General features: G+C 42.1%; 1 protein-coding gene across 1 annotated transcript in view; it reads left to right on the top strand.

Annotated features, from left to right (window-relative positions):
* The window catches only part of acap1 (ArfGAP with coiled-coil, ankyrin repeat and PH domains 1), a 29,769-nt gene that overhangs the window by 405 nt on the left and 14,364 nt on the right, over window positions 1-15,000 (top strand). Inside the window, exons 1-8 of the mRNA XM_084043107.1 lie at window positions 1-351; window positions 3,342-3,399; window positions 5,949-6,068; window positions 8,090-8,143; window positions 8,394-8,452; window positions 10,285-10,468; window positions 11,895-11,939; window positions 12,665-12,760. The exon at window positions 1-351 is cut by the window's left edge and continues 405 nt beyond it. Of these exons, the coding sequence (XP_083899233.1) occupies window positions 299-351; window positions 3,342-3,399; window positions 5,949-6,068; window positions 8,090-8,143; window positions 8,394-8,452; window positions 10,285-10,468; window positions 11,895-11,939; window positions 12,665-12,760 (669 nt within the window). The 5' untranslated portion in view covers window positions 1-298. The remainder of the gene's footprint in view (window positions 352-3,341; window positions 3,400-5,948; window positions 6,069-8,089; window positions 8,144-8,393; window positions 8,453-10,284; window positions 10,469-11,894; window positions 11,940-12,664; window positions 12,761-15,000) is intronic.

Below are 15,000 nucleotides of genomic sequence, written 5' to 3'. Positions count from 1 at the left end.
AGAATACAAATTATTTCCATTATGACGAGCTTGTAGATCTGCTATTTTCGGAAATCTGGAAAAAAAATAACCAAAACATTTTAATACAAACCTGGTATGGGGTCCCTATATAATTATTCCTGAAAGAAAGTCCGAAAACAAGAATGCATGTAATCAAAACCTGCTTTTGGGAGTGCTAAAAGGACATACATATAGATTTTTATGAAGTACAATAGTAGTGTCTCTCCCCCATGTGCTGTATGTCAGTGTCAGAAATACTTGAACGTTTTTTGTATAATCAGCAACTCTCAACTGAAGGATGACAGTCAAGCTGGACTTTGAAGAATGTCTGAAGGATTCCCCCCGCTTCAGGTAATAAGATCAATGGTGGAAAAAGTACTGAAATGTTTTTACTTGAGTAAAAGTATCAATAATGCAATGTAGATACTCTGTTACAGTAAAAGTCCGGAATTCAAAATTTACTTGAGTAAAAGTATAAAAGTATTGTATGTTCAACACTTTCACCCAAGCCAATTTGATGTGTCATTAGAAGTTAGATTAGCCTATATGACTTTTTCTCACACTATTTTTCAATTCAATTCAATTTTATTAAAGTGTCAAATCACAACAAGTTGTCCCAAGACACTTTACATGTAGACTAAAGGACACTTGTTTTCTTTGAACCAATGATTGCAAGGAAATGCTTGTTAGACCTGTCATGAGTATCTTATCTGTCAGAGGGTAAAACTGCTCAAATCCAGTGTCAGCCCTGCACCTTTGGCCCTCAGGTCATTATAGCTATTTCTGGGGTCAGCCTGAAACCTGTCAAGATGTAAACCCTCTAGGCTAAAACACATCTGTTTCATGACCTGTTATGCCATTCCTGAGTCAGGATTTTTGTTCTTTCAATGGATTAGAAAAAACACTTCATATGATGGTCCCAGTAATGCCAAGAAATGCTTATTGGCACAACAATGCAAAGTAACTTGGTCTTGTTCATGTTGTAGACGCATTAATTAGTACCCGCATTAATTAGTACCCAACCACGCTTTTATAGCAGGTCCAGGGGCACCAGCCTTGTTTATTGCGCTAAGTATTGTTGTAGACAATTTTATTTATTTTAATACAAAAGATTAATCTGGTACAATCACAAGGGAGGCGTTGCTATAAGTTGGTTTAGAGGTTAATGAAAGAGGTTTAGCAGAGTTGGGTGTGCCTGCATAGTGCCAACATGGTGATGAAAATTAGTAGTCATGGTCAAACTGTTCCTCAGATGTTTTTCCTGTATGTCAGTAGTCTCTCTGTCTCTCTTTTACAACCGCCTCCACTGGTCTCCCACTCTCTCGTTCCTGAGCCTCCCCCCTAGCCGCTTGCTCTCTGTTGCTCGTAGGTGATGGAAAATGTGAGTTATGGCAATGGCGCATGTTGTAGTGTTGCGGTCTCATGTAGGGTCAAGAACATTGTTTGTGTTTGTGTGTGTGTGTGTGTGTGGGGGGGGGGGTTATCAAACTTTTCCATTTCAAGGACCCCCAGTTTACGCCACGGACCTCCATAACTCTGAGTGTAAAAGTGGAACCATTTGTGCACTCTCAGAGTTAGCAATCATTTAACTGGTAACCCCACTGGAACCCTCCTTTAGGACCCCTGGGGTCACTTTGAGAACCACTGCAATAAGTTATTAACCATAGTATTGAGCATAAAAAGGTCAAAGAAGGACATATAGAAGGGACAGAGGGAATAAAAGGAGGAGAAGACAGACAGGAAAAAGAAAGGAAACGCTGTGCTGACAGGGAGGTCAGTAACTTAATAAACTGCCTCAAACCGCTGCCTCCTGTTGCTAGGTAACGTGCGGTAGGCAGGGGCTGTGGAGAAGAACAGGAAGTGCGGCGAGAGATACTGTGTGTGTGTATGTGTGTGTGTGTGTGTGTGTGTGTGTGTGTGTGTGTGTGTGTGTGTGTGTGTGTGTGTGTGTGTGTGTGTGTGTGTGTGTGTATACGTACGCATGTGTGTTCAGGGGAGAACTAGGGCGGAAACTCAAGCTTCAACTCTTTCTGTCTTTGTGTTGATCTGTTCACACACACACACACACACACACACACACACACACACACACACACACACACACACACACACACACACACACACACACACACACACACACACACACACACACACACACACACACACACACACACAAACACAGGGTCTCTGCCATGTGATTCAGAGAGGTATGAATATAGAACGTGTCTTTCGCCTGACACACACTTTGTGACATCCTCCCTTGAGGCCCTCTTTCAGTTCTCACTCCCTTTCTTTCTCTCATTCTTTCTTTTCATTCTTTTGGACGACGTTCCTCTGCAGTCCCATCATGCAGCGCTTTAGCCCAACTGAATGGGACCTCAGACCTTGATTCACCCGTCCCTTCACTAACTAACACAGACAAACAGTTACTGCCTGTCCTGTCCCTGCCCTCTCCCCCTTCTGTCTCTCCCCCTACTGTCTCTCTCTCTCTCTCTCTCTCTCTCTCGCTCTCTCTCTCTCTCTCTCTCTCTCTCACTATCTTTCTCTCTCTTTCCGTCTCTCGGTATGGTATCTCTTTGTGGGCCTTACTCTCCCACTGCACTGTTTCTGGTGACAGCCTTCTTCAGCTCAACTCTCTTTCTAATTTTTGGTGGCTCTCACTCGCTGTGTCGTTGAACTTGCGGCACTGGTGTGTAGCAGCGGAAACCGCATGGCAGGGACGCAAGGAGAGAGATACTCACTGACTCAGTAGAACGCAGGCACACTGGTCATCTGCAGGCCTTTTCAAGCACTTTCTGTGTATGTGTGCATTTTTGTGTTTTTAATGAGAAGTGAAAAGTCTGGCTCTCAAGCTTAACAATCTTTTGGATTCATTAATAATTAATTATCAATGTAAAGCACAAATACAATACAAAGTATACTTTCATAACCACCTGGATTTGAACCCGGGTGTCCCGCTTTGGAAACACTAAACATCTACCACTCAGTCAAAGGAGAATCTTCCACTGACCAAGGGAGTTATTAAGGGTGTACGTAGCTGCATTGTGCGCCACATGGCGCGCAACCAAGTATAAATCAGTCTTCTAGGCCTCAGACAGGACTGCTCTGCTACATTCACCCCACTACACCCCTGGAAACCAGATCCCAGATGAGTCCCCAATGTAACTGGTCTCCCATATGGGGTAACAAACAGCGACCGCTCTGTCAAGGGGAATCACACCTGATCTAGGGTTTCCAGCAGACTTGGAAACTGGTATGTCACTCTGACAAATAACCGGTCTGTCTCTTGGTGAGGTGCTGCTGACCTTTAATACTCTGTGTTTGTTTCTGTATCCATCCAGATCTGAAATAGAGGAGGTCCAGGGAGATGTGAGTGAATTGGAGACACGATTAGACAAGGTAAAAAGACATTTCAGTCCACAGTTGCACACATAGACATAGTACAGTACAGTACATGCTTGCCTGTGTGTTCACATACTGTACACTAGTGGAAGCTGGAGACGTACCAATGATAGTACCATACACCAACACACACAATACGGCATCACTGAAGTGAGAGAAGATGGGGTGTTTTACCTGACAGGCAACAGGAACTAACGCATGGAGCTGCTTCCCCATCACATTGTCCAACACACACTAAACCACTGACCACAAATTGCTCTGCCATTGTCTTTTAGGCATAATTCCCCATTGTGTGCACCTAGGTGTGTGTGTGTGTGTGTGTGTGTGTGTGTGTGTGTGTGTGTGTGTGTGTGTGTGTGTGTGTGTGTGTGTGTGTGTGTGTGTGTGTGTGTGTGTGTGTGTGTGTGTGTGTGTGTGTGTGTGTGTGTGTGTGTGTGTGTGTGTGGTTTCAGATCTAGTTTTAAATACGTTATTTCTGTTCTCAAAAGTGTCCTTGACTATTAGCCTGAATGTCATGTCGAGTCATGCAATGTTTGCTGCAGGGATTATGAATCTAGATACCACATTGTTTGATCGGCACAATGTTAGTGACAACTCTTTCCCCAATGTGTTTACCCTACTTGGTTTAATGAACCAAAACTATTTATCCACAGACCTGAAGAGAAACATTTATTACAACATAGTTTCAAAATGATGTGCTCAGCTGGAGATTTAACCAGTTTAAACCTGGTGTCCCTATTTTGGACATGTCGTTATTGACTAAATCAAAAGCAATTAATAATAATAATAGTTTAATGTTTAATGTTAAATAAAAATGCAAAAGTTTCAAAGATCTTCAAACATTTTCAAAAACATTTCAAGTTCACAATACGTTGTGATGTGACGTTGTGAAGTTCACATCATAACATATACTAGTCTACATTCATTGAAAATAGGACTTAAAGTTGCAATCCATTACTTTAAAGTCCTACCCAAGGATTTGAACCCACGTCCCCCGTATCAGTGCCAAAAGTTCTACTGCTATGCCAGTTTGGGCAGAGAATAAATTGCGTTTTGTGCTTCATGCAATACCTGATAACATACAGTACTCTACCATACAGATTGTTCAAAATAAAATATTAATTCTCTAAAGAAAAGTTATGGATTGCAGCTTTAAGTGCTTAAACATATAGATGTGAGCTAAGAAGTATTCCCAGAGCACAGTGTTTATTAACTCTAATAGGGCTTTATCTTCCACCCGGCGCAAGACCACACAAGAGGCTGCTAACTGACACAGTTGTAACCAGTGCACACGTTGTTTAGATATACCAAGTTATTTTGCGCCCATCTAGCGCCCACGTTGGTCTTAAAATGAGGTGTGGTCTGGCGCTATGCTATCTTATGACTGCATTTTAAGCCTATTTTAAGCCCGGTCCACACCAATGATTCATAATGCAACAAAACCGTGGCAATACGTTGCAGAGAGAAATCGCAGCGGTTTGAATTGCCCCGTTGCAAGTCTGTGCAATTTTGGGATTCAGTTGCAAGTGGTTGCAAGCGGATGCAAGTTGCAACTCCTTGCATTGCGAATCATTGGTGTGGGCTGGGCTTTAACTGCCGTGACGGCGCAGATAGTTCCTTACTATTTAGAGAGCGCATTATTGAGAGTAAGATGTATTTATGTTCACAAGCGTGCACACTGATTGCGATCAAAATCCATCCGATTTCAACACGACTCTCGTTTCTGAGAAACTCAGCATTGAGGTTGAATTTTTCTTTTATTATCTGGGCCATATTATCCATATACTATAGGTTGAGTGTCCATTGATACCTACCACAAAATTCTTTATGTCTCTGTAACTACAGTAAGTCCGTCATCAATATCCAATTGAGACTCCGAGGGCGCATGGCGCACGCTGTGCAATTTATAAAAGGCAAGATATCACAGATGTCTCTTCTCTTGGAGACATTAGGCTACACTAGCCTACAGTGATTCTGACCGCAGCAGCACGGTCACTGCATTTGGACACTTCTTGTTTCCATGTGATGTTCCAGTGAGCAAGGCTTTTATTTCCTCTGCCTCCTGACATCATTATATCACATTATTAATGCTGCTCCCATAGATAGTTGAATGCAAGTTTCCTCAGCAGAATATTCTTTGTGTCTCCTCCAACTTGCTATATCTGTCCTAACTATAAATAATGCACTATGGTGAAGGCGCAACAAACTATTAAAGGGAATCGGAGATTACACTCTGATTGGCCTAATTTATGTTATACCCAAAACACACCCATGACTAATCTTAATACTAGACTAGTCTTAATACGGTCCCTTAGCACAGTGCGCCTCACTTTGTGTCTATTAATGTGCCATTTAACTAGCAAAATTGATGTACTTGCACCCTGCATCCTGCACCCTACTCTATAGATGCTCTAAATAAAGCCCCTAGAGTGTGTAAAAATGGACTCATGGTAAGAGTCCACTTTTCCACTCTCCTGCTGTCCAGAATGTCTGTACTTAATGGTGTTTGTTCCAGCTGTGACTCTGTGTGTGACTCTGTTGTGCAGTTGGTGAAACAATGCCACGCCATGCTGGAGGCTGGCAGGGCGTACTGCCAGAGCAGCAAGAGTTTTGTCAGCGGCCTCAGAGAGCTGGGCCACCATTGCTCCAGGGACGTCTTAATGGGGGTGAGTGGAATGTACGGCAGCTGGGTGGCCATGTGTCTTTAAACACCCAAGCTGACACTGACAGAAACGCAACACAGCTCTACCAAAATATCAACTACCAAAATGACAACTTTAACGTTTAATGCGTTTAATGTCTTCCCTCCAGGCTATGGGATTGTGTTGAATGTCAAATCTGAGTGGCAAACAAGAGAGAGAGCGAGAGAGAGAGAGAGAGAGAGAGAGAGAGAGAGAGAGAGAGAGAGAGAGAGAGACGGAGAGAGAATGAAATGAAATGAAAAGAAATGGCAATGCAACATAACCGTCCCCAATTAGTAATCTGTGAGCAAATAATTAATAATATTATGATATTTGTAATGTAAACTAAAATTATTAAATCATTCACACAGCATAGTGTAAGGTTAGCCTGAGCTGACTGTCCTATCTCTCCAACTCAGATTGACGAGTCCATTTAGGCTATGGGATTGTGACGATTTTAAAATCTGAGTGAAAAGAAGTAATTTGCTGTAGACTAAGCAAAATGCACAAGGGTCTTTAATACACATTCCAAGGAAATCAAACATCTGGTAATGGCGATATATTATTGATATGCCGGGTCTCTGCAGGCTACAGGAGGTAGTGAGCATACTGACTGAATTACGTTGTTACTACCAAGTACCCATTCATTCAACGATTTGTCCTATTTAAAATGGATACAGAACAGACATGCATGCTTTGGTTACGTGGCAGTAGATACCTGACTAATATATTTCTAGATGTGTTAGTCTATTAAAACACCAGAGACGGACATGCTTACAATGAACCACAACTCGGCTATTAATGGCGATATATTAATAAGCTGTGTCCCTGCAGGCTATGGGATGTAAAACTGTTATGTTAAACGGAACATGATGCGGTGATTTTATAGCTCCAAGCACAGACACAGACTTTTAAAAGGGAGCCGTTACTTGAATAGAGGAAACATTGCTATGCGCAGATGTCTGTGTAAGATGGTGGTTTGAGATTCTATCACCAGTACAACTCTCTTGCAAAGCTTGCAATTCGCCTGTGTGATGGGCCCACCATTTGCATCTGGTTTAAACAAATACGTAGGTGACTGAGCTAGTGCTAGATATGTTTTTTCTTCAGTATCTAACAAAGGGGGAGTCAGCATATACCGGTAATTGCAATAGTTAGTTACAAGTAATTAATAACTGTTCTTTCAAATTAATTAAGATATGATGACCAAGATATGTTATGTTTTCTGTAATATTATGTGATATGCTATTGCTACTTCAGTGCACTCTAAAAGGGAATACCACTCATGTTCAACATTAAACTATGTCATATACCTTAGAGCTGATGTGTGTAAATAAGAAAAAGGTCCCACCCTTGTGTGTTGCCTAGAACCGGAGAATCCATTTTTGGGGGTCATGTGATCAGTGACACTGGCAACTGAACTATTTGGCCCGCCCTCTAGCCAGCCTTGCAGTCTAAAGGGTAATTTCATCTCCAACTGAAACAACATACCAGTTGGAGATACATATATATACCACCATTCAGTAGTATGTGAGTGGTATTCATTCCCCTTTAACAAGAAATATTACTGGGACCACTGCAGAAAATATTACTGTGACCACTATAGAAAAGTGCAGATGTACATTTCATATTCTGGAATTCACATTATAGACTCTGTCTCTTACTATCCTTCTAACAATCTTGTTTAGTTTCATGTGATTCTCCCATCCAGTATAACACATATGATGTTACGCTTGGCAAGGGGCCCATTTTTGACAGATGGGAGAGTTTCAAGTAACAGATTTTAAAATGGTTGGTTGTAAACGTTTGTAACGGTATGTGCAGGGCCTATATACTGTCTGCTTTTAAGCATCCCAAAAAAAAGACCAAACCGTTTGAGTTGATTCAACCCAGTTGGGGCTTTGCTTTCACTATGGGGCTTTTGCTTTCACAACTACTAGTTCAGATGGCTTTTATGGGCATGGATAAATGCGACAAGATGTCAAATCAATATTTCTATCTTACAGGAATGCCTAGAAAAATACTCCACAAAGATGTCCATCATCTTGGAAGCTCAGGGGGTGAGTCTGTTTGTGCCTTTGATTTACTCACTGCCTATTTCTAGGCACCACACTATCCAGCACAGTTAGAAATGTCGCTATAATGATAGACAGTGAGTGAGCTACTATTAGCATTAGTTCTCACTGGTGCTTCATTTGACTGTCTCTGTTCTTTCTTCTCTCGCTCTCTCTCTCTCTCTCTCTCTCTCTCTCTCTCTCTCTCTCTCTCTCTCTCTCTCTCTTTCTCTTGCTCTATTTTTCACACTCACAGGAAGTGATTGAGACCACACAGAAGTCAGTCAAGTTGAAGCTGCAGAGTTTTGTGAAAGAGTGAGTGGATTGCATCGACGGTCTTCTTTGTCTGCTTAGTGTAATCCTCTATTCTGAATGTCTCCATACCACCAGCAAACACTAAACTGTTCTTCGATATAATTAGTAGAGTGAGCCACCTACTTTGAAGAAAGTCACTCGATCCCCTCCCTTTCAGCCATTATCTTAACTCCATGAGAAGAGTTTTGTGGCGTGTTCCATTCCCCTTCTCGATCATGCCTTAGATCAGAGAGTCAAATCAGAGAATCAGAGAGCGATTGGCAGGATGAAGATGGGATGCAGAAGGTATGATACCGCGCAAACAGAAACCCTAATGGTGAAGGAGGCAGAGACAGATGGACCATCCGATGAAGGCAGACTCTGCCAAAATGTTTTTGTAAATATTATTGTCTCCGCCAGGCCGAAAGGCATGGCGAGAGAGTATGTTTTGCACCCTGTCTATCCGTGTGTCCGTCCGTCCGCGTCCGTCCGTCCGTCCTTCTGTCTGTGAGCAGCTGATCTCCGGCACCTGCGAAACTGTGCACACACACTCCCTGGATGCCAATTCAGAACCTCTGGCCCCCAATTTTTCAGATTGGGTTGTTATAGTGCCACCAGGAGGCCGATTTGGGCTTCCAAAGTTTGCAGGATTGGTTCGTTTTGAACAAAATGCTGAAATCATGAACGCAGCATGCAATTTCAGTGACATTTTGCACGCATGTTCCCACTAGGCCGAGGAAGAAATGCCACCCTTTTCACATTGGCCTGTTATAGCACCACCATATTAACAAAACACATTTTGGGAACAAAATGCCTCAAATCATGAATGCTGTGTCCGATTGCCGTGAAAGGCCTAAGAATAAATGCCACCCTTTTCATATTGGCCTATTATAGCGCCACCAGGATCCACAATAACCTATCTGACCTGGCGGAGACCTGTGCTCCAAGGAGCACTTTTTCTAGTTATTATTGTTTGTATGGTGTCGCTCTTTCTCCTCTTTCTGTATAATGTTTATGTGAAGGCAAGTAGGCAACATCTCTTTGTGTGTTTGAGTGCAATTATTGGTAAGGGTGCAAACAAAAACCTTAATCTGGGTTCAAATCCCTGAATGTGTCTTTTCCACTGAGCTACCAAGTAACACACATTCTGTTATTTTGTTGATCTTGATATGACTTGCTATTATTATTAATTTTCCCACCGTCTCTGTCCATCTGTCTCTCAGATAGTTATCGGCCCTCAGCCTAACATCTGTTCATTGTCTTACCTAGCCCTTTCTGCTGAAGTAAAGTAAATATATTTGTGGCTGTGGCTTGTTATGCTTGAATAGTAGCATCTGTCACTCACAGTTACGATGGATACCATCCCAGTGACTAACCTTTGTTAGCTTGGGTGCTGCCCATTAATTGCTTGCCACGCCCTCTTTTGTGTTGAAAGAAAGCCAAATGTCAATTTGGGATGAGACATGCCATGAGAATATACCTTTCAAACAAAGGAAAGAATGACCCTGCAGTCTCTCTCACATACACAAAATACAAACATACGCTCATATCCTATCAGAGAAGTGCATTATGCTCAACTTTCAAGTCAGTTACAGGTCTCCTGTCAAGTTGCAAATCTAAATGTAGAAGAATACCAAGTCATGTCCCGAGTCTAGAAGTAAAATATCAAATCAGGTCCTTAGTCTAAATATAGAATACCAAGTCATGTCCAAGTCAAGTCCATGTAGAATACTAAGTCATGTCCAAATCAAGTTCACCTTGCTGTCATGTCATGCCTCAGTCATGGCATGACACTCTTGCTTTCTCTTCCTTAACAACCTCTTCCATTCCCTCACTCTACCCTCATCCTACAGAGATGTCCGTCGCTTCAAGGAGGTGCGTAAGGAGTTTGAGAGGAGGAGCGAGTCCCTGGAGGGGTGTCTAACGAGGAATGCCCAGGCGCCGCGGAGTAAACCCCACGAGGTGGATGACTCCAGCAACGCTCTGCTCAGCGCGCGTAAGGCCTTCCGCTCCGAGGCCCTGGACTATGTTCTGCAGGTTAGTGACTTAGAGAATGTGCAATTTTACCATGCTATACCACATTATGAATGATGTGTTATTATGTACAGTACTCCAGTAATCCAATATGTTCTATGCTGATCAAAGGCTATGATTAAAAGTGAGTTGAACTGTTATTTTCCATTTGCCTTTATTGCTCATTATTATACATAGTTGGAGTTTGTGTTAACCCTTATTTTCTTTATAAATACACACTATATCATGGGTCTTTATCAGGGGGTCCCGTATCCCGGCCGAGGTGGTCCTCAGAGTTACTACAGGGGGGCCGCCTACATTAAAAAAAAAATGTAATATACAAAACAATTGTATTAATTTAGTAGTGGTGCTTGGTCTTTCTCTCTCTCAGCTAAGGAGTTCTTGACCTGAAAAACATTGAAGACCCCTGCACGATATACTATAGCAATGTATACAGATGAATTTCCTCAGGAAGATCAAAGTGACCCATTCATCCCCTGGGAAAGTTTAGCATGCCTTCCCTGGCTCAAGAGCACTTCAGCAGTGTTGGCAGGCCCCATACATGACCCCTGAGCCATCTGTTGTGAACACATGACATATATCCATGTAGGAGAGAGGATACAAACACAGGAGGCCCACTAAAACATGTCCAACTAAACATGTCAGTGAAGAGTTTAAACAGAGCAACGGCTAATTCACACCAACTGCGATAGTAGTTTTAAGCTAAGAATTTTCCCGCGAAATGGTTGTGTCCAAAATGACCTAGACATATCCACATTGCTCCCGCCAAATTCCAGTAATTCCGTTTAGACACTCAACCGGCTAGGTCTCGCCCAGCATGAGTTCACCCCTAGGTCAGACCACAGCGAGCATCTGGTTGGTTGCTGTTTTGTCTCACTGCAAACTTCACCTAAAATGTTTTTTTGCTGGCTGGGCATCCTGTCGTAATGCTTCACATTACATACATTACATTACATTACAGTCATTTAGCAGACGCTTTTATCCAAAGCGACTTACAATAAGTGCATTCAACATAGGTAGGGAACGAAACTACTAATAACCAGAAGTCTTAAGTGCATTTCCTGCAAAAACAAGCAACCAAGAGTATACCTAGCACTAAGGTAAAAGTGCTATATATCAGCTACCTACTTTCTTAAACAGATACACCATAGAGGCATAGACAATGCATGGTACCACAGCGCTTTCTCAAAATATGGAAGTGGAATTCTAGTGGTGGTGTGAATTCCGCATAAGTGACAGGTATCAAATACACGTCTGCACCTCTGATTAGGTACATTCCTCTGCTGCCATGAATGATGATAATATATCCTGCGGGCTTCCTTTCAGCGCTGTAGTAAGGAACACCCAAGGGGGCAAACTGGCGAGCTAGTTTCTGGTTATAGAAACATTGTACACTGTTTTTCAAAGCCATTTTCTCCTTCTGTTCCAGATCAATGTCATTGAAGCCAAGAAGAAGACAGACATTCTATCGGCGGTAAGCTCACGTTGAAATCACAAAGCTGTTTCCTTGCCCCTTGCTTCTGCTCCAGTCCCTCTATTTGGGTCTGACGTCACGTATAATGCCTTAAAGACAAATCCTGTGTGGTATTTGTTTGTGCAATGGATGAAATTTGCACAGATTTGACAAAATTGACAAAACAATGAAAGTACACCACAAGGTTTTGAGAAGATTCGGACACAAACAGGCCATCTGGTATACATTTAGAAGATTGGCATGAAAGGCCCACACAACACTTTGTCCCAGAGGAATTCTGGGACACAATGGAAAATTGCGGTGTGCATCTCTAACCTTTGAATCCGATATTTCATTTGCCATTTTACCGTGTGGGTATTATTGGAACATGTTAAACAGAATATCAATATCTGACATTCTGTAAAACAAGTATAAATAAAAGCGACAGCTTGAGGCAAGACAGTGGCTGTACTCATATTAACTGGAAAACGACAGCAACTGACAGGGAGTTAAGTGTGATTTATTCTTAGTTGTGCGCTTAGTTGTCTGCACCGAAAATAGTAGATTTATAGTCTATTTTCAGTGCGCAATACGGCGCGCAACCAAGTATAAATCAGTCATTACTGTGCTCTTATAATGGCGAGGACTCTCAGAATAGGAAGATCTTCTTATGAATATAGACGTAACTATTACGAGTATACAGTATATTGCTATCTTTGGAAAATGACAATCTTTCCCCCCACCAGATTCTGTCACTGATGGAGGCGCAGGCTCAGTTCTTCCAAACTGGACACCAGTCTCTGTCAGAGCTGGAGGACTATCGCCACATGCTCAGTAATGAAGTAAGTGTCGCTTTGTCTTGCCTTGCATGTAATTACTACTGTTTTAACTAATATTTAATGTCTGTGCCACTAATTTAACTAACACCATTATGTTTATCCATACGATCTTTTTTTATGTCCTATATTCTTCCCTTTCTGCTCTCTATAGTCAAAAGGAAAATATACTTGAATACACTATCTCTTAATAGGCTCTGTTAGAGCTAATTAGAAGAGAAGATAGCCATTAGAGTTGGACTTAACAGTGGGCGGCAGTGGCTCAGGGGTAGAGTGGCCGGTAGAGCGGCCGGATGGGAACCGCAATGTTCCCAGTTCGATCACGGGCTCCCCCAGAGTTAGTGTCTTGGTTGGTGCCTTGCATGGTTTCCTCCGCCATCGGTGTGTGAATGTGTGCGTGAATGATGTATGAATGAATGAATGAACGTAAAGCGCTTTGAGTATGTGAGTACTTAGAACAGCGCTATAAAAATGCAATTCAATTCAATTCAACAGTAAAAGATGGTATGAACACATTTAGAGAAAATAAATAAATGGAGACGGTCAACTGAAAGACATTGCCCAGAGGCTATATAAAGCAGTAATTCCAGGATGTTGTGAACAAGCTATCCCCCAAATATTTCTACTTTTAAGTGACATTAAAACAGACATTAAAAAAAGACGAAAAAGATATGTCTCTTTGCTGCTGACTGACACGTTCCAATGACTCCCACAATTTGAACACCAATAACATAAACTGTTGCAATTTGTTGGGGGTTGTTGGTCAATGTGGTCCACAATAATCACAAAAAACTCCTCGAAAACCTGTTGGGACTGATAGATCAGGAGTCAAGTTTTGCTATGGTCTTCATCCTCAAACTGCTACTACCTGTACCACTGTACTCATGTCAGCTGTTCAGAGGCTAGACATACAGTTAACTGGGGACACGTGAAAAGTCAATGGGTGACATCACACAGTCATTGTGACAGGAAACAGTGAGCGCTGTTGCAACAACAGGAAATATTTCACATGGCTGTGTGTGTGTGTTTGTGTGTGTGTGTGTGTGTGTGTGTGTGTGTGTGTGTGTGTGTGTGTGTGTGTGTGTGTGTGTGTGTGTGTGTGTGTGTGTGTGTGTGTGTGTGTGTGTGTGTGTGTTTGTGTGTTTGTGTGTCTGTGTGTGTGTGTGTGTGTGTGTGTGTGTGTGTGTGTGTGTGTGTGTTTGTGTGTCTGTGTGTTAGAGAGAGGGAGAGAGAGAGTTTAACACGTTTGGACCTCCATCTGATTAGTGTGAAAAAGTGGAACACAAATGTTGGCACTGTGTAAATGTTTCTACATTACTATTACATTATACTGTAGCTGTTGAAGTTGATTCAGTATTACAGCCCGTTGCTTCACACAGGAAAATCACCTTTCACTGGCCAGTGCTAACCACAGAGCTACTTTGAGCAGAAGTTAAACAGAGAGACAGCGAAGAGAGAGAGTGACTGAAAGTGAGAGCGATGAATGTGGCTATACCGTTTCATGTTTGTTTGTTTTTTCACATGAACGTTTGCCCCCCTATTCGGGGGGCAAACGTTCAACAAAAATATCTACAAGCTCACAATGTGTCGCAATGCGATGCATTGTCAGCTTGTAGATCTGCTACTTTTGGCAAAGAGGTATTAAAGGAAGCCCTGCCCTTGTTCTTGAGTAATGCAATGATACATGTTGACGACTTTATAACTGTTATTGTTAGTATTATTGTTATCAAGTTGTTCTGACAACAGATGTCAATTTTCATAATGCCCTTTTGGCCTGGGCTCACTTCAAAATTGTATGTACATTGTAAACAGTGTATGTTTACATGATTATCTCTTAACCTAAATCTTCTCTTCTGGGGGTCCCTGGCATAAAACATTTTCAGATGGGGGTCCACGGCCAAATATATATCAATTTGGGGGTCTTTGGCTCGAAAAGGTTTGAGAACCACTGATTTAGAAGGAATTTGTAGAATCAGCCTCAGGTCTTAATGGGTTAAATGAAGTATCAATAATAACCATAATTATGGCCATAGCCTAATTCCTGTTGGATTCATTTGAAAAGGCAAGGCACTACATGTAGGTAGTGTCTCTACCAGGACCAGACTCTGGCGTTCCACCATTCAGTACAGGATGCAGGGAGAGGTTTGACACTTCCTGATTCCTGTTTCCTGCCGAGCGTAGTCTGTAATGATAACCTCTACCTCAAAACTAGGTCTCTCTCTGTTGGTCTTTGTCCCTCCTCAGTG

Source organism: Gymnoscopelus microlampas, assembly GCF_963454915.1.
Source record: "Gymnoscopelus microlampas genome assembly, chromosome: 19".
Lineage (NCBI taxonomy): Eukaryota > Metazoa > Chordata > Actinopteri > Myctophiformes > Myctophidae > Gymnoscopelus > Gymnoscopelus microlampas.
This window is presented reverse-complemented; position numbering and strand designations above follow the sequence as displayed.